We start from the raw sequence: 22,962 nt of genomic DNA, 5'->3' as shown, positions 1-22,962 counted from the left end.
GAAGTCGTTTCTGAAAGTATTTGTATGGACTGTAGCCATGTTGTTGTTGTTGTTGTGGTGTTCAGTCCTGAGACTGGTTTGTTGCAGCTCTCCATACTAATCAATCCTGTGCAAGCTTCTTCATCTCCCAGTACCTACTGCAACCTACATACTTCTGAATCTGCTTAGTGTATTCATCCCTTGGTCTCCCTCTACGATCTTTACCCTCCACGCTGTCCTCCAATACTAAACTGGTGATGCCTCAGAACATGTCCTACCAACCGCTCCCTTCTTCTAGTCAAGTTGTGCCACAAACTTCTCTTCTCCCCAATCCTATTCAATACCTCCTCATTAGTTACGTGATCCACCCATCTAATCTTCAGCATTCTTCTGTAGCACCACATTTCGAAAGTTTCTATTCTCTTGTCCAAATTTTTTATTGTCCATGATTCACTTCCGTACATGGCTACACTCCATACAAATACTTTCAAAAACGACTTTCTGACACTTAAATCTATACTCGATGTTAACAAATTTCTCTTCTTCAGAAACGCTTTCCTTGCCATTGCCAGTATACATTTTATATCCTCTCTACTTCGACCATCATCAGTTATTTTGCTCCCCAAATAGCAAAACTCCTTTACTACTTTAAGTGTCTCATTTCCTAATCTAATTCCCTCAGCATCACCCGAATTAATTCGACTACATTCCATTATCCTCGTTTTGCTTTTGTTGATGTCCATCTTAAATCCTCCTTTCAAGACACTGTCCATTCCATTCAACTGCTCTTCCAAGTCCTTTACTGTCGCTGACAGAATTACAATGTCATCGGCGAACCTCAAATTTTTTATTTCTTCTGCATGGATTTTAATACCTACTCCGAATTTTTCTTTTGTTTCCTTTGCTGCTTGCTCAATATACAGATTGAATAACATCGGGGAGAGGCTACAACCCTGTCTCACTCCCTTCCCAACCACTGCTTCCCTTTCATGCCCCTCGACTCTTATAACTGCCATCTGGTTTCTGTACAAATTGTAAATAGCCTTTCGCTCCCTGTATTTTACCCCTGCCACCTTTAGAATTTGAAAGAGAGTATTCCAGTCAACATTGTCAAAAGCTTTCTCTAAGTCTAAAAATACTAGAAACGTAGGTTTGCCTTTCCTTAATCTTTCTTCTAAGAGAAGTCGTAAGGTCAGTATTGCCTCACGTGTTCCAACATTTCTAAGGAATCCAAACTGGTCTTCCCCGAGGTCGGCTTCTACCAGTTTTTCCATTCGTCTGTAAAGAATTCGCGTTAGTATTTTGCAGCCGTGACTTATTAAACTGATAGTTCGGTAATTTTCACATCTGTCAACACCTGCTTTCTTTGGGATTGGAATTATTATATTCTTCTTGAAGTCTGCGGGTATTTCGCCTGTCTCGCACATCTCGCTCGCCAGACGGTAGAGTTTTGTCAGGACTGGCTCTCCCAAGGCCGTCAGTAGTTCTAATGGAATGTTGTCTACTCCCAGGGCCTTGTTTCGACTCAGGTCTTTCAGTGCTCTGTCAAACTCTTCACGCAGTATCGTATCTCCCATTTCACCTTCATCTACATCCTCTTCCATTTCCATAATATTGTCCTCAAGTACATTGCCCTTGTATAGACCCTCTATATACTCCTTCCATCTTTCTGCTTTCCCCTCTTTGCTTAGCACTGGGTTTCCATTTGAGCTCTTGATATTCATGCGAGTGGTTCTCTTTTCTCCAAAGGTCTCTTTAATTTTCCTGTAGGCAGTATCTATCTTACCCTTAGTAAGATAAGCCTCTACATCCTTACATTTGTCCTCTAGCCATGCCTGCTTAGCCATTTTGCACTTCCTGTCGATCTCATTTTTGAGACTTTTGTATTCCTTTTGTGCCTGCTTCATTTACTGTATTTTTATATTTTCTCCTTTCATCAATTAAATTCAATATTTCTTCTGTTACCCAAGGATTTCTACTAGCCCTCGTCTTTTTACCTACTTGATCCTCTGCTGCCTTCACTACTTCATCCCTCAGAGCTACCCATTCTTCTTCTACTGTATTTCTTTCCCCCATTCCTGTCAATTGTTCGCTTATGCTGTCCCTGAAACTCTGTACAACCTCTGGTTCAGTCAGTTTATCTAGGTCCCATCTCCTTAAATTCCCACCTTTTTGCAATTTCTTCAGTTTTAATCTACAGTTCACAACCAATAGATTGTGGTCAGAGACCACATCTGCCCTTGGAAATGTCCTACAATTTAAAACCTGGTTCCTAAATCTCTGTCTTACCATTATATAATCTATCCGATACCTTTTAGTATGTCCAGGATTCTTCCGTGTATACAACCTTCTTTTATGATTCTTGAACCAAGTGTTAGCTATGATTAAGTTATGCTCTGTGCAAAATTCTAACAGACGGCTTCCTCTTTCGTTTCTTAGCCCCAATCCATATTCACCTACTGTTCCTTCTCTCCCTTTTCCTACTGTCGAATTCCAGTCACCCATGACTATTAAATTTTCGTCTCCCTTCACTATATGAATAATTTCTTTTATCTCATCATACATTTGTTCAATTTCTTCGTCATCTGCAGAGCTAGTTGGCATGTAAACTTGTACTACTGTAGTAGGCATGGGCTTCGTGTCTATCTTTGCCACTATAATACGTTCACTATGCTGTTTGTAGTAGCTTACCCGCACTCCTACTTTTTTATTCATTATTAAACCTACTCCTGCATTATCCCTATTTGATTTTGTATTTATAACTCTGTATTCACCTGACCAAAAGTCTTGTTCCTCCTGCCACCGAACTTCACTAATTCACACTATATCTAACTTTAACCTATCCATTTCCCTTTTTAAATTTTCTAACCTACCTGCCCGATTAAGGGATCTGACATTCCACGCTCCGATCCGTAGAATGCCAGTTTTCTTTCTCTTGATAACGACGTCCTCTTGAGTAGTCCCCGCCCAGAGATCCGAATGGGGGACTATTTTACCTCCGGAATATTTTACCCAAGAGGCCGCCATCATCATTTAACCATACAGTAAAGCTGCATGCCCTCGGGAAAAATTACGGCTGTAGTTTCCCCTTCCTTTCAGCCGTTCGCAGTACCAAAACAGCAAGGCCGTTTTGGTTAATGTTACAAGGCCAGATCAGTCAATCATCCAGACTGTTGCCCCTGCAACTATTGAAAAGGCTGCTGCCCCTCTTCAGGAACCACACGTTTGTCTGGCCTCTCAACAGATACCCCTCCGTTGTGGTTGCACCCACGGTACGGCTATCTGTATCGTTGAGGCACGCAAGCCTCCCCACCAACGGCAAGGTCCATGGTTCATGGGGGGAGGTGTAGCCATGTATGGAAGTGAAACTTGGACGATAAATAGTTTATACAAGAAGAGAATAGAAACTTTCGAAATGTGGTGCTACAGAAGAATGCTGAAGATAAGATGGGTAGATCACATAACTAAGAGGAGGTATTGAATAGAATTGGGGAAAAGGGGAGTTTGTGGCACAACTTGACAAGAAGAAGGGACCGATTGGTAGGACATGTTCTGAGGCATCAAGGGATCAAAAATTTAGCATCGGAGGGCAGTGTGGAGGGTAAAAATCGTAGAGGGAGACCAAGAGATGAATACACTAAGCAGATTCAGAAGGATGTAGGCTGCAGTAGGTACTGGCAGATGAAGAAGCTTGCACTGGATAGAGTAGCATGGAGAGCTGCATCAAACCAGTCTCAGGACTAAAGACCACAACAACAACAATGGTGGTGAACAACCTACTGCAAAAACTATACGTCATTGGCTAAAGTCTTTCAAGGGAACCGGTAGTGTTTTAAAAACAAAATCACCAGGTAGACCGAGAACTTCTGAAAATGTTGAACAGATCCGTGTTTCGTGTGTTCAGAGCCAAAAGAAGTCATTGGCCAGATGTAGTCCACAATTAGGAGTGCCTAAAGGTTCTGTGTATGATGCTGTGCGTAAAAGACTTAAGTTGTGCGTCTACAAATTCAGCTGTTACATGAAATAAAAGCTACTGATAAACTCGAAAGGTATGAGTTTGCTGTAGACTTTCTACACAGAACTGGTGATGATATAAATTTTTTGAAAAAGATTCTCTTTTCTGATGCTACATTTCACGTTAGTGCAACAGTTAATCGTCATAACTGCAGAATTTGGAGGGTAGAGCATCCACACGAAGTTATTCAGCATAAACGTGTCTCTGACAAAGCTAATGTCTGGTGCAGTTTGATGGAAGATCGAGTGATTGGTCCTTTCATTTATGTAGAAAAAACAATAAACAGGGAAGTTTACTGTGACATATTGACAGAGTACGTCTTTCCCCAAATGGACGATATTGAGGCGGCAAAGAGGTTTGTGTTTTTACAACAAGGTGGCCCCCCGCCTCATTACAGTAATCATCTGCGTGCGGCTCTTGACACTCGCTTTCCAGGAAGGTGGATAGGCAGTGCTGGCCCAATATTTGCCCACCACGAAACCCTGATCTACCCACACTGGCCTCTTCCTTTTGGGGCCACATAAAAGATGTTGTGTACTGTGAAAAGACCAGATACATCAATTATTTACGGGAAAGAATCGTCGCAGGTGTTACACCTAACATGTTGGTGAATAGGTCGCGAGAAGTGGAATACCGTCTCGACCTGTGCAGAGCAACAAATGGATCCCATGAAACTTCTTGGCAGATTAAAACTGTATTCCGAGCCGAGACTCGAACTTGGGCCCTTTGCCTTTCGCGGGCAAGCGCTCTAGCGACTGAGCTACCCAAGCACGACTCACGCCCCGTCCTCACAGCTTTAATTCCGCCAGTACCTCGTCTCCTACCTTCCAAACTTAACAGAAGCTCTCCTGCGAACCTTGCAGAACTAGCACTCCTGGAAGAAAGGATATTGCGGAGACATGGCTTAGCCACAGCCTGGGCGATGTTTCTAAAATGAAATTTTCACTCTACAGCGGAGTGTGCGCTGATATGAAACTTCCTGGCGGATTAAAACTGTGTGCCGGACCCAGACTCGAACTCGGGACCTTTGCCTTTCGCGGGCAAGCGCTCTACCGACTGAGCTACCCAAGCACGACTCACGCCCCTTCCTCACAGCTTTAATTCCGCCAGTACCTCGTCTCCCACCTTCCAAACTTCACAGAAGCTCTCCTGCGAACCTTGCAGAACTAGCACTCCTGGAAGAAAGGATATTGCGGAGACATGGCTTAGCCACAGCCTGGGCGATGTTTCTAGAATGAAATTTTCACTCTACAGCGGAGTGTGCGCTGATATGAAACTTCCTGGCAGATTAAAACTGTGTGCCGGACCGAGACTCGAACTCGGGACCTTTGCCTTTCGCGTGCACACTCCGCTGTACAGTGAAAATTTCATTCTAGAAACATCCCCCAGGCTGGGGCTAAGCCTTGTCTCCACAATATCCTTTCTCTCAGGAGTGCTAGTTCTGCAAGGTTTGCAGGAGAGCTTCTGTGAAGTTTGGAAGGTAGGAGACGAGGTACTGGCGGAATTAAAGCTGTGAGGACGGGGCGTGAGTCGTGCTTGGGTAGCTCGGTGGTAGAGCGCTTGCCCGCGAAAGGCAAAGGTCCCGAGTTCGAGTGTCGGTCCGGCACACAGTTTTAATCTGCGGAGAAGTTTCATATCAGCGCACACTCCGCTGTAGAGTGAAAATTTCATTCTAGAAATGGATCCCATGTTGACGTCTACTAACAGTAAACAAATTTGAATTCTCTTTCATGATATGTACTTATTTATTCATTAATTTCTCCATCAAATTTGTACTTAAAACAAGGGAGTTCTTTTCCAAACACCCTGTATTGTAATGGAGCATGTTACAAATAAATAAACAAAAAAAATGGAACACTGTTACGCGGCCTGGCTGTGAACTGTACGTACTTGGTGACCGAGGTGAGTGCGGCGTGGTTGATGTTGGCATTTGGCTCGCACTTCCTCGACAGCTTGCCGATCGCCACGTCGTGGTCCAGGTGGAGGTCGGAACCACTGAAGACGCGGATGTCGCTGACCAGCGCCACCACCACCTCCGGCTGCCGCACGTCCGCCATCGACTGGTACTTGGTACCGCCCAGGAAGGCCGTGCCTGTGCAACGTCAGTAGTGCCCTCACAAATACCAGAATAGCAGAGTGTCAATTATCGCAACACAGATCAACTCAAACAAAAGCTGTCTCCAGTCGACATTTGACTCGGGACCACACCAGCGATAAAAACAAAATTAGTGAAACGATCCAAAACGGTTCAAATAGCTCCAAGCACTATGGGACTTAACATCTGAGGTCATCAGTCCCCTAGACTTAGAACTACTTGAACCTAAGGACATCACACACATCCATTCCCAAGGCACGATTCAAACCTGCGACTGTAGCAGCAGCGCAGTTCCGGACTGAGGCGCCTAGAACCGCTCGGCCACGGCGGCCGACCGTGAAAGGGTCCAGGATTTTTGGTAGGCATGGCAGAACACTTTAATTGCGATGGAGATGCACTCACAAAAGTAGAAGCAGATTCTGGTATGTCCCAGGGAAGGGTACTGGGACCCTTACTGTTCATGTCGTTTATTAAAGATATTGGCGAGAATATTAATGTAAACCTCAGAATTTTTGCAGATGATGCAGTTGTCTACAATGAAGTACTGGCACAACATACTTTCCTCAGTACTCCCCAGCCGGCCGCGGTGGTCTAGCGGTTCTAGGCGCTCGGTCCGGAACCGCGTGACTGCTACGGTCGCAGGTCCTAATCCTGCCTCGGGCATGGATGTGTGTGATGTCCTTAGGTTAGTTAGGTTTAAGTAGTTTTAAGTTCTAGGGGACTGATGACCACGGATGTTAAGTCCCATAGCGCTCAGAGCCATTTGAACCATTTTCAATACTACCGATTATACCGGGTGATCAAAAAGTCAGTATAAATTTGAAAACTTAATAAACCACGGAATAATGTAGATAGAGAGGTAAAAATTGGCACACATGCTTGGAATGACATGGGGTTTTATTAGAACAAAAAAAGAGAACAAAGTATTGCTAGACGCGTGAAAGATCTCTTGCGCGCGTCGTTTGGTGATGATGGTGTGCTCAGCCGCCACTTTCGTCATGCTTGGCCTCCCAGGTCCTCAGACCTCAGTCCGTGCGATTATTGGTTTTGGGGTTACCTGAAGTCGCAAGTGTATCGTGATCGACCGACATCTCTAGAGATGCTGAAAGACAACATCCGACACCAATGCCTCACCATCACTCCGGACATGCTTTACAGTGCTGTTCACAACATTATTCCTCGACTACGGCTATTGTTGAGGAATGATTGTGGACATATTGAGCATTTCCTGTAAAAAACATCATCTTTGCTTTGTCTTATTTTTTTATGCTAATTATTGCTATTCTTATCAGATGAAGCGCCATCTGTCGGACATTTTTTGAACTTTTGGATTTTTTTGGTTCTAATAAAACCCCATGTCATTCCAAGCTTGTGTGTCAATTTTTACCTCTCTATCTACATTATTCCGTGATTTATTCAGTTTTCAAATTTATACTGAATTTTTGATCACCTGGTACCTTTTCTTCAGTCCATACTGCTCCATAAAACTAACTTAATAAACTTTAATCAAAGTTTTAAGTCTTACGAGGCGAGGTCCTGATTATGGGATCAAACTTTGTAATCCTTTAGTAGACTATTAAAACAACGCAATGTGTCAGATAGACCGCCAGAGACAGGGCACCTCGTGTTCCTGCTGCTAATAAGGCGAGTACACCTTTCGTTTGTTGCATATTTTTACGAGCTTCCAACAGAAGCGACTTATTTACAGATACCTTTGTAGTTACTAGATTATTTTTGTAGTTTCTTGAGTGTTCGAGTGCTTACTAGACACAAGCTTTTATTTTAACAACAGCGTAGTGTACAATACTGCTATTGTTATCGCCCTCGTATTGTGTAGGCTTCTGTTTGTTTTAGTTAGTGCAGCTCAGAGTCGTTTAGACCATTAGTGAGAGAGCACTTCGAATTCCTGCTTCTAATAAGTCGAGTACACCTTTCGTTTGTTGCATATTTTTATGAGCTTCAAATAGTAGCGACTGCAGTAATGGATAGGAACTGCAATTGCTGTATACAGATGCGAGCTGAGTTGGCGACCCTTCGGTCACAGCTCCAGACTGTGCTGCCTTCTGTCACACAGCTTGAGGCTGCTGCCAAGAAGCATCACTGTGGGGGTTCGGACGTGGGGATGCGAGGACGTCGAGCAAGTCCCACATGTCCCCCGATAGGCCCACTGCTGTGGCTGCTCAGTTACTGCCTGCACTGAGGTTGACCCCTCACCTGCGGTCGAGAGCGAGATCATTCCAAAGTCTGGCAGACAGCAAAAAACTTTCTGAGGAGCCAATTGTAGGGCCTCCCCAGTTCGTTTGACGAACAGGTTTCGGGCGTTATCTATGGATGACGATGTCTCTGAGCCGGATGCAGTCGTCCACCCTACTCCAGAGGAAGCTTTTCGGCCCACAAGGTCTGGGCATTCACAAAGGGTGGGTTTGCTGGTAGTTGGGAGCTCCAACGCTAGGCGCGTAATGGGGCCCCTTAGGAACATGGCTGCCAAGGAGGCGAGGGAAGCCAGTGTGCACTCCGTGCGCATTGCGGGAGGAGTCATTCTACATCTACATCTACATCTACATTTATACTCCGCAAGCCACCCAACGGTGTGTGGCGGAGGGCACTTTACGTGCCACTGTCATTACCTCCCTTTTCTGTTCCAGTCGCGTATGGTTCGCGGGAAGAACGACTGCCGGAAAGTCTCCGTGCGCGCTCGAGTCTCTCTAATTTTACATTCGTGATCTCCTCGGGAGGTATAAGTAGGGGGAAGCAATATATTCGATACCTCATCCAGAAACGCACCCTCTCGAAACCTGGACAGCAAGCTACACCGCGATGCAGAGCGCCTCTCTTGCAGAGTCTGCCACTCGAGTTTGCTAAACATCTCCGTAACGCTATCACGGTTACCAAATAACGCTGTGACGAAACGCGCCGCTCTTCTTTGGATCTTCTCTACCTCCTCCGTCAACCCGATCTGGTACGGATCCCACACTGATGAGCAATACTCAAGTATAGGTCGAACGAGTATTTTGTAAGCCACCTCCTTTGTTGATGGACTACATTTTCTAAGGACTCTCCCAATGAATCTCAACCTGGTACCCACCTTACTAACAATTAATTTTATATGATCATTCCACTTCAAATCGTTCCGCACGCATACTCCCAGATATTTTACAGAAGTAACTGCTACCAGTGTTTGTTCCGCTCTCATATAATCATACAATAAAGGATCCTTCTTTCTATGTATTCGCAATACATTACATTTGTCTATGTTAAGGTTCAGTTGCCACTCCCTGCACCAAGTGCCTATCCGCTGCAGATCTTCCTGCATTCCGGGTGTGGAAAGGCTGCTTCTGGATGCCGTGAAGAGTATGGGGCGCAGCCAACTGCAGGTGGTGGCTCGTTTCAGTACCAATGACGTGTGTCGGTTAGGATTAGAGGAGATTCTGCTGGTTTCGGGCGGCTAGTGGAAATGGTAAAGACTGCCAGTCTTGCTTGTGAGATTAAGGCGGATCTCACCATCTGCAGCATCGTCGATAGAACCGACTGTGGTCCTTTGATGCAGAGCCGAGTGGAGGGTCTGAATCAGAGGCTCAGGCTGTTCTGTGAGCGTGTAGGCTGCAGATTCCTTGACTTGCGCCATTGGGTGGTGGGTTTCCAGGTTCCGCTTAATTGGTGAGAAGTCCACTACATACAGGAAGCGGTTACACGGGTAGCGGGGGCTGTGTGGAAAGAACTGGGCGGGTAAAACACAGTTAGATGGTTATAGCAACAATTAGTACTGTAGTTGTAAATTGTCGCAGCTGTGTTGGGAAAGAACCAGAGCTCCAAGCCATAATAGAAAGCACTGATGCTCAAACAGTTATAGGTACGGAAAGCTGGCTAAAGCTGGAAAAGAGTACAGCAGAAATTTTTTCAGGCGACCTAACAGTATTCAGGAAGGATAGATTAAATGCAGTTAGTGGTGGAGCATTTATTACTGTCAGAAGTAGTTTGCCTTGTAGTGAAATTCAAGTAGGTAGTTCCTACGAAATAGTATGGGTAGAGGTTATACTTGACAATCGGACTAAACTATTATTTATCGACCCCCCGACTCAGGAGATATAGTTGCTGAACAGCGTTTAAAGCCGGCGGCAGGCAAAAAACGTCATCCAAAATTGTACTTAACGCTGTCTCAGAAAATTATTTTGAACAGTTAGTTCATGAACCCACTCAAAGCGTAACTGGAATCGAAAGCATACTTGACCTCTTAGCAACAAATAATCCTGGACAAATAGGGACTATCATGACGGATACAGGGATTAGCGACCACAAGGCAGTTGCTGCTGGGCTGAATACCGTAACACCCACAACAATAAAAAAGAAACGCAAAGTAGATCTATTTAGAAAAGCTGATAAAAATCCTCTTAACGACTTTTTAAGAGACAGTCTCTACTCCTTGCGATTTGATGCTGTAAGTGCACAAAAGATGTGGAATGATTTCGAAGACGTAGTATCGTCGGCAATTGAGAGATATATAGCACATGAATGAGTAAGTGGTGGTACAGATCCCCCATGGTGCACAAAAGGGGCCAGACCGCTGTTGCAGAAGCAACGAAACATTCACGCCAAATTTTAAAGAACGCAAAATCCCCAAGATTGGCAAAGTTTTGGATAAGTTCGAAATATAGCGCGTGCTTTGGTACGAGATGCTTTTAATAATTTCCACAAAGAAATTCTGTCTCTGAATCTGGCAGAAAACGCAAAGAGATTCTTGTCATACATAAAGTACACCAGTGGCAAGACGCAATCAATACATTCACTGCGCGATAACAACGGTGAAGTCATTGATGACCGTGCTACTAAAGCAGAGTTATTAAACACGGTTTTCCGAAAACTCCTTCACCAAAGAAGACGAAGTAAATATTCCTGAATTCCAATCAAGAACAATTGCCAAGATGAGAAGCATAGAAGTAGATATCCTCGATGTCGCAAAGCAGCTTAAATCACTTAATAAAGACAAGATTTCCGGTCCAGGGTGTATACCGGTCAGGTTCCTCTCAGAGTATGCTGATACAGTAGCTCCATATTTAGCAATTATATACAACCGCTCGCTCACAGAAAGATCCTTACCTAAAGACTGGAAAATTACTCAGGTCACACCAATACCCAAAAAGGGAGGTAGGAGTAATCCACTGAATTACCGGCCCATATCACTAACGTCGATTTGGAGTAAGGTTTTGGAATATATACTCTATTCGAACATTAAGAAGTACCTCGAAGAAAACGATTTATTGACACATAGTCAGCACAGATTCAGAAAATATCGTTCCTCCGAAACACAACCAGCTCTTTATACACATGAAGTAATGAGTGCTATCGAAAGGGGATGTCAAATTGATTCCGTATTTTTAGATTTCAAGAAAGCTTTCGACTCCGTTCCTCACAAGCGTCTTCCAACCAAACTGCGAGCCTATGTAATATCGTCTCAGTTGTGCGACTGGATTCGTGATTTCCTGTCAGAAAGGTCACAGTTCGTAGTAATAAACGGAAAGTCATCGAGTAAAACAAATGCAATATGCGGCGTTCCCCAAGGAGGTGTTACAGGTCCTCTACTGTTCCTGATGTATATTCACGATAAGGGAGACAATCTGAGTAGCCGTCTTAGATTGTTTGCAGATCATGCTGTCATTTATCGTCTTGTAAAGTCATCAGATGATCAAAACGACTTGCAAAATGATTTAGATAAGGTATCTGTATGGTGCGAAAAGTGGCAATTGACCCTGAATAAGGAAAAGTGTGAAGTTATTCACATGAGTACTAAAAGAAATGAGCTAAATTTCGATTACGCGACAAGTCACACAAATCTGATGGCTGGCTCCAAGCACTATGGGACTTAACATCTGTGGTCATCAGTCCCCTAGAACATAGAACTACTTAAACCTAACTAACCTAAGGACATCACACACATCCATGCCCGAGGCAGGATTCGAACCTGCGACCGTAGCAGTCCCCCGGTTCCGGACTGAGCGCCTACAATCGCTAGACCACCGCGGCCGGCAATCTGATGGCTGTAAATTCAACCAAATACTTAGGGATTGCAATTACAAATAACCTCAATTGGAACGATAACATAGATAATGTTGTGGGTAGAGCAAACCAAAGACTGCGATTCACTGGCAGAACACTTAGAATGCGCATCAGGTCTACTAAAGAGACTGCTTACACCACGATTGTCCGCCCTATTCTGGAGTATTTCTGGGCGGTGTGGGATCCCCATCAGGTGGGACTGACGGATGACTTCGAAAAAGTACAAAGAAGGACAGCTCGTTTTGTATTATGGCGAAATAGGGGAGATAATGTCACAGACATGATACGTGAATTGGACTGGCAATCATTTTTCGTTGCGACGGGATCTTCTCATGAAATTACAATCACCAGTTTTCTCCTCCGATTGCGAAAACATTCTCTTGGCACCCACCCACATAGGAAGAAATGATCATCACGATGAAATAAGAGAGTGCCCGCATCTCGTGGTCGTGCGGTAGCGTTCTCGCTTCCCACGCCCGGGTTCCCGGGTTCGATTCCCGGCGGGGTCAGGAATTTTCTCTGCCTCGTGATGGCTGGGTGTTGTGTGCTGTCCTTAGGTTAGTTAGGTTTAAGTAGTTCTAAGTTCTAGGGGACTGATGACTATAGATGTTAAGTCCCATAGTGCTCAGAGCCATTTGAACCATTTGAAATAAGAGAAATCAGGGTTCGCACAGAAAAATTTAAGTGCTCGCTTTTCCTGCGCGCCGTTCGAGAGTGGTACGGTAGAGAGACAGCTTGAAGGTGGTTCATTGAACCCTCTGCCAGGCACTTAATTGTGAATAGCAGAGCAATCATGTAGATGTAGATGAAAGTGCAAGTAGTATGGTGTACTACTCTGGCAATTCCAAGAAATTTGCAAGAGAAAATTTACGCGTCTGATATGTAACTGATCTGCGTGCGAAGGTGCCGGCCCTAAGAAGTCGTCGTGGTCAAGTAGTCAGTGTACTCGCGACTGGCGAGGTGCGCGGACGTGCGCTGTTTACGCTGCCACGGACCAGCGCCGACGTGAGTAAACACGATAGGACTAGCCGTTGCTCGGGCAAGCTAGTCATGCACGCGTGGTAGCGATGGAATCTCATTCCCGTAAAAACACACTGAAATTTAGTTTCGACGAACGTTATGCACGACCCAAGCCATACGAAATAGAGGCCTTTTTGCGCGATGTAGTTACAATTTGACGAACTTATCGGGATCCATTTGCCGATAGTTAGCCGAACAGTCTATGTGAAGGTGGCGAACACCGACTGCTGTGCATGAGTAATAGCCTCTTCAGGAGGTAGCTTCAAGTTCAACCAATGTGACGGTAACGTGGGGTATGTGACGGTTGAAATGGCGGGACTTGGCGTCAGAACCATCAGGATCTTTGAACTTCTGTTTGACGTGACTGCAGGGCAGATCAATACTGTTCTTAATACGTGTGGCACGGTCTTAAGTAACACGGCGGAGAAGTGGACAACTTTATCTACCTTCCCTGTTCTCAATGGGGTAAGGCAGGTAAAAATTGACCTTCAGCGTCACGTCCCTTCATATATCTATGTCTGTAGATGTAGAGCCATCGTAATGTATGACGGGCAACCCCGAACGTGTTCAGGTTGTGGTAAGGAAGGACATGTCCGCTGGGACTGTGTGCAGAGGAGGATAGCGCAGTTACCAGTGGGAGAAACAGTAAGCCCTGCGACAATGCAGACGTTGCCAGTGAGTTACGATGCAGCAGTCAGAGGACCAGAACCAGAGCACTTACCAGTAGAGGAGACGGATCACCGCATGTCGACTCCTGACGAACACGATACTCCCATGGTCGCGAAGCGGATAGAGACGACAGACTTACCCACTGCCCCGTCGGAGTAACGGGTACCTCTTAATGACGAGCACCATACCGCAGTTGTTGCGGCTGCAAACGTCGTACCACAGGAACCAAGAGGACCCGAGGAACCGGACCAGACTGTATCTTCCGATAGTGAGATGAGTAGACCGCGGCGCTCACCACGCAGACGCAAAAAACAACGGATTGCGCCCCCGAATGCGGACCAGACGGCGACGGAAGTGCGTGAAAAGGCTCAGCGGATTGCCCGCACACTCTTGGAGGAACACCGGTCGAATAGGACGATGGCATCCACCAGCCTTGCGTCGGCCGAGACAAAGAACCCACCCACCGAACAGATGGCAGTGAACGGGACACGGGAAGTGACCCTGCATGGACTACCCATGAAGACGCTCGACGGCGACACGACGTCAGATGGACTCCAGGAGACCGGAAACTGGGCCAATGATGTGGAAAGCGTTCCAACAGGAGGGGACGTGAATGACGACCCTATGGTTGGTGTAGGGACAGCAATAGTGCGCGGGGTCAGAGGCGACACGGACGGGATTCCCACTCGCCCATGTGAACAGTAATGTATAGTGCGTGTAGTTACAGAAAAAGACTTCCTGCCTTACATCCACGAATAACTTCTGCTCAAGCATACAGGATAGGGACTGTTAACATCAACAGTGAAACTTCCTGGCAGATTAAAACTGTGTGCCGGACCGAGACTCGAACTCGGGACCTTTGCCTTTCGCGGGCAAGTGCTCTACCGACTGAGCTACCCAAGCACGACTCACGCCCCATCCCCACAGCTTTACTTAAGGCAAAGGTCCCGAGTTCGAGTCTCGGTCCGGCACACAGTTTTAATCTGCCAGGAAATTTCATATCAGCGCACACTCCGCTGCAGAGTGAAAATCTCATTCTGGAAACATCAACAGTATCAGCAGCAGTCTAAAGCTGCAGACTTTACGTGACATGATATACGCCGCCGAACTAAACGTGGCCTTACTACAAGAGGTAACGAACCTCGACAAGATTAGTGGATTTATAGCTTTCACTAATCTAGGAACTGTGCAAGACCTTGGGACAGCCATCCTTACAAAGGAAGGGATACTAGCGACAGACGTTGAGTACCTGCCAACAGCGAGAGGCATGGCGCTCACCATTTACGATACTCGTATTGTCAACGTGTATACACCTTCAGGCATTGGCAACAGACATCAACGGGCGGCATTTTTTAAACAAGATAGTGCTCTATTGCTTGTAGGACATTATGACCACATTATATTCGGTGACGACTACAACTGCGTCCTGTCTCCGAAAGACCAGACGCCCCACTTTAACAATTGCCCCGATCTAGCGGCTATAATACGGGACTTTCTTTTATTGATACATGAGAACACGTCAATAGCGATAGGCCAGGATTCACGTATGTCATGAATCACTCCGCCAGCCGACTAGACCGTATTTACGTAACGCTGGATTTAAGTCGTAGAATTTTGTAGACGGATATGTGGCCGACCGTCTTTTCTGACCACGCGGCGTACACTTGTACAATCAACCTCCAACGACAAGGGACGTATCGTGGGAGAGGATACTGTAAGTTGAATGTATCGCATTTGGACGAACCGGAATGCCATGAACTATTTGCTACGACTTGGACAGCTTGTGATAGAAGATTTCCTCAATATGCCTCGGCGTTGGAGTGGTGGCTAACTTGTGATAAACCGGCGATCAGGAAGGTCTTTATGAGATACTCCCGTTAGAGGAAGGAGTGGTACATCAGGACGGTGGAATTCTATTTCCAGGTCCTTCGTGACTTATACCGCCCGGACGCGTTGATTATAGACAATCACCAGGAAATACAATGGGTAAAGGCCACGATTACGGCTTTGACGCGTAAAAAGCTAACCGGGTGCCAAGTTCGGGCGCGCCTTCGTGACGGTGTCACAGGCGAACAACCTTCCATCTATTACGTGATTAAGGAGCGGACAGGTCACCGCAGGAGGATAGTCACTGAACTACGGACGGAGGACGGATGTTTGTTGTTGCAGCAGCGAGAGATATCAGCTGAGCCGAAGCGCTACTATGCGACGCTATACGCCGCTACACCCGTGGATCTAGAAGCGATGGAGGCTTTAGTGTCGGGAATAACCCGCAAGGTGAATCAGGCGGAAGAAATTCAATTGTTGGCAGAACCTATCGAAGAGGAAGTGGAAGATGCGCTGCTGAAAGGCCCTGAGAGCAAGTCACCTGGTCCTGACGGCCTACCGGTAGAGTTCTACCGCACATTTAAACGACTGATGTTACCGAAACTGTCGTGTATATGCCAGGAATTGATGGATCCAGACAAAGACATCCCACGACAATTTAGTGAGGGCCTGATCATACCGGTTCCTAAGTCACCATCGGCGAAATCCGCAAAACACTACCGCCCGTTTACACTTTTAAACTGTGATTATAAAATATTTGCAGGGATTATAACTAGGCGGCTCAAACCGGTGATGAACACAGCCACAGCCCCGGCACAAACCAGTGTCGGTAAAGGTCGCAACATTCACGACACCTTGTGTGACTATCGAGACATAATTGCGATAGCTGCCGCCTGTCGCATTCCGTGCGCCATGGTTGCTCCCGATTTCGACAAAGCATTCGACCGTGTCAACCATGAGTATTTACTGAAAACTATGCAGACAATGAACTTCCCCCACCGTTTCATAACCATCATCGCACGTCTGCTGCGCCACTCCCAGTCCACGATAGTGCTCAACGGGCGACCAGTGGGGCCGATACCTATCGAAAATTCGGCCAGACAAGGCTGCCCTATGTCGATGGCGCTGTTTGCTATCGCCATCGAGCCACTATTAACAGCGTTGAACGAACACCTCCAAGGTGTACTGATGTGTGGTCGCAAGTTTGTACGCCGCGCCTACGCGGATGATGTGGCCTTTCTTGTGCGAACCACGACTGAGATACAGACGGCGATGGACATAGTAGAGCAGTATAGGAAGGCGGCGGGGGCTCAGCTGAATGTGATGAAGTCCGGTGTCCTGAATATCGGTCGCGGATTGAGTACCCCCATTCCTGGACAGATCAAGGTGATCACAGTCATGAAGTGTTTGGGTGTGAAATTTACTCGTAACATCCGACGCACGATTGCAATCAATTACAAAGATTTACTAAATACAGTGCGCGCTAGCGTAAGTCAACATAACATAAGGTCCCTGGACGAAATACGAGGGTTGTTTTTTAAGTAAGGGCCGTTCGCGCGTATAGTCCCGTAGTTCGCGCGGACGCCGCAACAAGCCACCGCGCCACTTGCCGGCATCCTTCCCGTTCACACTGATGCAAGTTGCAGCTCTGTAGCTGACGTGTACGCATCGCTGTGCTACTTTATAATGTTTACGATTATTGAATCGCCCGCCGCGTGTGAGATGCGGTCAGTGATACGTTGTTTGACCGCGAGAAGCCTATCAGCTGCAGAAATTCATCGTCAGTTAATAGAAATTTATGGCTCGAATGCAATTAGTGAGGGTAAAGTGCGTCAATGGGTTAGAGAGTTTAAAAATGGCCTTCAAAACGTCCATGACGAAGAACGCTCAGGCCGGCCATATGTGATCACTGATGATTTGGTGGCTGCAGTCGAAACAAAGATTCGCGAGGACAGAAGATTCACAATTTCCACTTTTTCTTTGGAATTTCCACAAGTTTCAAGATCGGTTTTGTACAAAATTGTGTCTGAAAACCTAAACTTTAAGAAACTGTGTTCTCGGTGGGTACCCAGACTCCTCACAGAGGACCACAAAGGGAAGAGATTTGCCACTTCATTGGACTTTTTGATTCGTTACGAAGAAGAAGGGGATGACATGTTGAGTCAAATTGTCACTGGAGATGAAACATGGGTATCCCATATCACTTCCGAAAGCAAGGGACAATCGATGGAATGGCGACACACAACCTCACCCGTCAAGGTCAAAGCCAAACAGACGCTGTCAAAGCGCAAGATTATGGCAACTGTGTTCTGGGACCGGCGCGGTGTTTTGCTAGTGGACCTTATGCCACGAGGAACGACAATCAACTCAGATGCCTACTGTGCAACTCTAAAGAAGCTCCGCAGAGCAATTCAAAACAAAAGGCGCGGCATGCTGACAAAAGGAGTTTTGCTCCTGCACGGTAACGCTAGGCCTCACACCTCTCAAAAGACTCGGGATTTGATTGTTTCTTTTGGCTGGGAAGTTTTGGACCATGCACCATGCAGCCCCGACCTTGCTCCTAGCCATTTTCACCTTTTCCGATACCTGAAACACCATTTTGGCAGGCAGCGCTTCAATGACGACGATGAAGTGAAAGCGGCCGTGAACTCTTGGCTGTCGGAGCAGGCGGCCGAATTCTTTGAAGAGAGAATTAAAAAACTTGGTTGTACGCTATGACAAGTGCTTAAATAAACAAGGCAACTATGTAGAAAAATAGGTAAAAGAGTGTAGAATCAGAAAATAAAAGTTTTTTTACAAAAGTATTTGTATCTTTTTTTAAAATAAAAACGGCCCTTACTTAAAAAACAACCCTCGTACAACAAGTGGCCTTGGTGAAGGTTTATCTCGTCTCTAAAGTTAACTATGTGGCACGCATACTCCCAATACCCCTCCCGACGACAAGCAGATTATTAGCTGCCTTCGGCCTGTAAGGTCAGTGTCAGTGTCGTCGTAACTGCCGTCTGCTTCACGTCTGCTGTGCAGCGAGCTACCTTAATTTGAGTATTAACTGTATTTTTCTTACTTGTCACTTCTTATTCCGTGTGTATTTGCTTTTAGGAAGCTTTAATTTTCGAGTGCTAGTAATAGTGTTCCATAGATTTCGTGTTTGTTTTGAATACAGTCAGAGAGAGTCCCTGTAGTCAACCATAGTGCCAGTAGTGCTAGTGTTTGTTTTCAATACAGTCCAGAGACAGGTAGTGCTATTTTCATTGTTTTCTACAAGAAGTGGCTAGCAACCACAGTTTAGTGAATAAGCAGCTGCCTTTAGTGAATTAGCAGTCTAGTTAAAGGTTGATTAACTCTCTTCAGTAAATTGTTTCCTTAGGATGGATAGGATGTGTGACTGCTGTGTACGGACGCAGGAGGAGCTGGCCACTGTTCGCGAACAGCTGAGCGTTTTGATGGCCGCGGTCAGCCGTCTTCAGGCTGCTGCCTCGGAGTGTAGCGGCAATGGGGAGTCTGGTGCGTCGCAAGGTACACCCCAGGTGTTACATGCTTCACCCACTGTCCCTGCTGTCGAGACATCTTCGCGGGTACCGGGCGCGGTTGGGCCACCCTCTCCCCAAGGGGAGTGGCGGGTTCAGCGGCGTTCGCGGCGCACGAGGCGGAAGGTCAATGTGGAGGCTGGCCGTGTGGCATCGCCCGCTCTGCCTGTGAGGGGACATGTGGCTGCTCCTTCAGCAAGGTCCGAGCAGGCACACGGGGGGGAGGGGTTTATTAGTTATTGGGAGCTCCAACGTTAGGCGGGTGATGGAGCCCCTTAGGGAAATAGCGAGAAGGTCGGGGAAGAAGGCCAGTGTTCACTCTGTCTGCTTGCCGGGGGGTCTCATCCGAGATGTGGAGGAGGCCCTACCGGCGGCGATAGAGAGCACTGGGTGCACCCGACTGCAAATTGTTGCTCATGTCGGCACCAATGACTCCTGCCGTCTGGGTTCAGAGGTCATCCTCAGTTCGTACAGGCGGTTGGCGGAATTGGTGAAGGCGGAAAGCCTCGCTCGCGGGGTGGAATCAGAGCTAGCTATTTGTAGTATCGTTCCCAGAACCGATCGCGGTCCTCTGGTTTGGAGCCGAGTGGAAGGCTTAAACCAGAGGCTCAGACGATTCTGCGGAGATCTGGGGTGCAAATTTCTCGACCTCCGCTATCGGGTGGAGAAATGTAGGGTCCCCCTGAATAGGTCAGGCGTGCACTACACGCCGGAAGCGGCTACAAGGGTAGCGGAGTACGTGTGGAGTGCACATGGGGGTTTTTTAGGTTAGAGAATCCCCGCCCTAGGCCCGACAAGACGCCTCCTGAGACGCGGCAAGATAGGAGTAGGCAAAATGCAACAGGGAATAACAATATTAATGTGCTAATAGTAAACTGCAGGAGCGTCTATAGAAAGGTCCCAGAACTGCTCTCATTAATAAACGATCACAACGCCCATATAGTACTAGGGACAGAAAGTTGGCTGAAACCAGACGTAAACAGTAACGAAATCCTAAACTCAGATTGGAATGTATACCGCAGAGACAGGCTGAACAGTGAAGGGGGAGGCGTGTTTATAGCGATAAGAAGTGCAATAGTATCGAAGGAAATTCACGGAGATCCGAAATGTGAAATGATTTGGGTGAAGGTCGCGGTTAAAGCAGGCTCAGACATGGTAATTGGATGTCTCTATAGGCCCCCTGGCTCAGCAGCTGTTGTGGCTGAGTACCTGAAGGATAATTTGGAAAATATTTCGAGTAGATTTCCCCACCATGTTATAGTTCTGGGTGGAGATTTTAATTTGCCGGATATAGACTGGGAGACTCAGACGTTCATAACGGGTGGCAGGGACAAAGAATCCAGTGAAATTTTTTTAAGTGCTTTATCTGAAAACTACCTTGAGCAGTTAAACAGAGAACCGACTCGTGGCGATAACATATTAGACCTTCTGGTGACAAACAGACCCGAACTATTTGAAAAAGTTAACGCAGAACAGGGAATCAGCGATCATAAAGCGGTTACGGCATCGATGATTTCAGCCGTAAATAGGAATATTAAAAAGGGTAGGAAGATTTTTCTGTTTAGAAAAAGTGACAAAAAGCAGATTTCAGAGTACCTGTTGGCTCAACACAAAAGTTTTGTCTCAAGTACTGATAGTGTTGAGGATCAGTGGACAAAGTTCAAAACCATCGTACAATATGCGTTAGATGAGTATGTGCCAAGCAAGATCGTAAGAGATGGAAAAGAGCCACCGTGGTACAACAACCGAGTTAGAAAACTGCTGCGGAAGCAAAGGGAACTTCACAGCAAACATAAACATAGCCAAAGCCTTGCAGACAAACAAAAATTACGCGAAGCGAAATGTAGTGTGAAGAGAGCTATGCGAGAGGCGTTCAATGAATTCGAAAGTAAAGTTCTATGTACTGACTTGGCAGAAAATCCTAAGAAATTTTGGTCTTATGTCAAAGCGGTAGGTGGATCAAAACAAAATGTCCAGACACTCTGTGACCAAAATGGTACTGAAACAGAGGATGACAGACTAAAGGCCGAAATACTAAATGTCTTTTTCCAAAGTTGTTTCACAGAGGAAGATTGCACTGTAGTTCCTTCTCTAGATTGTCGCACAGATGACAAAATGGTAGATATCGAAATAGACGACAGAGGGATAGAGAAACAATTAAAATCGCTCAAAAGAGGAAAGGCCTCTGGACCTGATGGGATACCAGTTCAATTTTACACAGAGTACGCGAAGGAACTTGCCCCCCTTCTTGCAGCGGTGTACCGTAGGTCTCTAGAAGAGCGTAGCGTTCCAAAGGATTGGAAAAGGGCACAGGTCATCCCCGTCTTCAAGAAGGGACGTCGAACAGATGTGCAGAACTATAGACCTATATCTCTAACGTCGATCAGTTGTAGAATTTTGGAACACGTATTGTGTTCGAGTATAATGACTTTTCTGGAGACTAGAAATCTACTCTGTAGGAATCAGCATGGGTTTCGAAAAAGACGGTCATGTGAAACCCAGCTCGCGCTATTCGTCCACGAGACTCAGAGGGCCATAGACACGGGTTCACAGGTAGATGCCGTGTTTCTTGACTTCCGCAAGGCGTTCGATACAGTTCCCCACAGTCGTTTAATGAACAAAGTAAGAGCATATGGACTATCAGACCAATTGTGTGATTGGATTGAGGAGTTCCTCGATAACAGGACGCAGCATGTTATTCTCAATGGAGAGAAGTCTTCCGAAGTAAGAGTAATTTCAGGTGTGCCGCAGGGGAGTGTCATAGGACCGTTGCTATTCACAATATACATTAATGACCTGGTGGATGACATCGGAAGTTCACTGAGGCTTTTTGCAGATGATGCTGTGGTGTATCGAGAAGTTGTAACAATGGAAAATTGTACTGAAATGCAGGAGGATCTGCAGCGAATTGACGCATGGTGCAGGGAATGGCAACTGAATCACAATGTAGACAAGTGTAATGTGCTGCGAATACAGAGAAAGATAGATCCTTTATCATTTAGCTACAAAATAGCAGGTCAGCAACTGGAAGCAGTTAATACCATAACTTATCTGGGAGTACGCATTAGAAGTGATTTAAAATGGAATGATCATATAATGTTGATTGTCGGTAAAGCAGATGCCAGACTGAGATTCATTGGAAGAATCCTAAGGAAATGCAATCCGAAAACAAAGGAAGTAGGTTACAGTACGCTTGTTCGCCCACTGCTTGAATACTGCTCAGCAGTGTGGGATCCGTACCAGATAGGGTTGATACAAGACATAGAGAAGATCCAACGGAGAGCAGCGCGCTTCGTTACAGGATCATTTAGTAATCGCGAAAGCGTTACGGAGATGATAGATAAACTCCAGTGGAAGACTCTGCAGGAGAGACGCTCAGTAGCTCGGTACGGGCTTTTGTCAAAGTTTCGAGAACATACCTTCACCGAAGAGTCAAGCAGTATATTGCTCCCTCCTACGTATATCTCGCGAAGAGACCATGAGGATAAAATCAGAGAGATTAGAGCCCACACAGAGGCATACCGACAATGTTTCTTTCCACGAACAATACGAGACTGGAATAGAAGGGAGAACCGATAGAGGTACTGAAGGTACCCTCCGCCACACACCGTCAGGTGGCTTGCGGAGTATGGATGTAGATGTAGATGTAGAAGCCGCGGCCACATTTTCACAGTCAAGTATTCTACGTTGACTCTTCCGACAACGTTAAGCGGTCTCAACCTCATCGACGTATATACGAAGACACGGGCTCTGTACATCAGTTCTACATATAAAAGATG

General features: G+C 46.2%; 1 protein-coding gene across 1 annotated transcript in view; it reads right to left on the bottom strand.

Annotated features, from left to right (window-relative positions):
- Positions 1-22,962, bottom strand: part of LOC126106123 (snake venom serine protease CL2-like) — an 86,879-nt gene that overhangs the window by 38,478 nt on the left and 25,439 nt on the right. Inside the window, exon 3 of the mRNA XM_049912368.1 lies at positions 5,885-6,086. Within this exon, the coding sequence (XP_049768325.1) occupies positions 5,885-6,086 (202 nt within the window). The remainder of the gene's footprint in view (positions 1-5,884; positions 6,087-22,962) is intronic.

Source organism: Schistocerca cancellata, chromosome 10 (genome assembly GCF_023864275.1).
Source record: "Schistocerca cancellata isolate TAMUIC-IGC-003103 chromosome 10, iqSchCanc2.1, whole genome shotgun sequence".
NCBI lineage: Eukaryota > Metazoa > Arthropoda > Insecta > Orthoptera > Acrididae > Schistocerca > Schistocerca cancellata.
The sequence above is the reverse complement of the archived record's forward strand: the minus strand, read 5'-3'. Positions and strand labels throughout refer to the sequence as shown.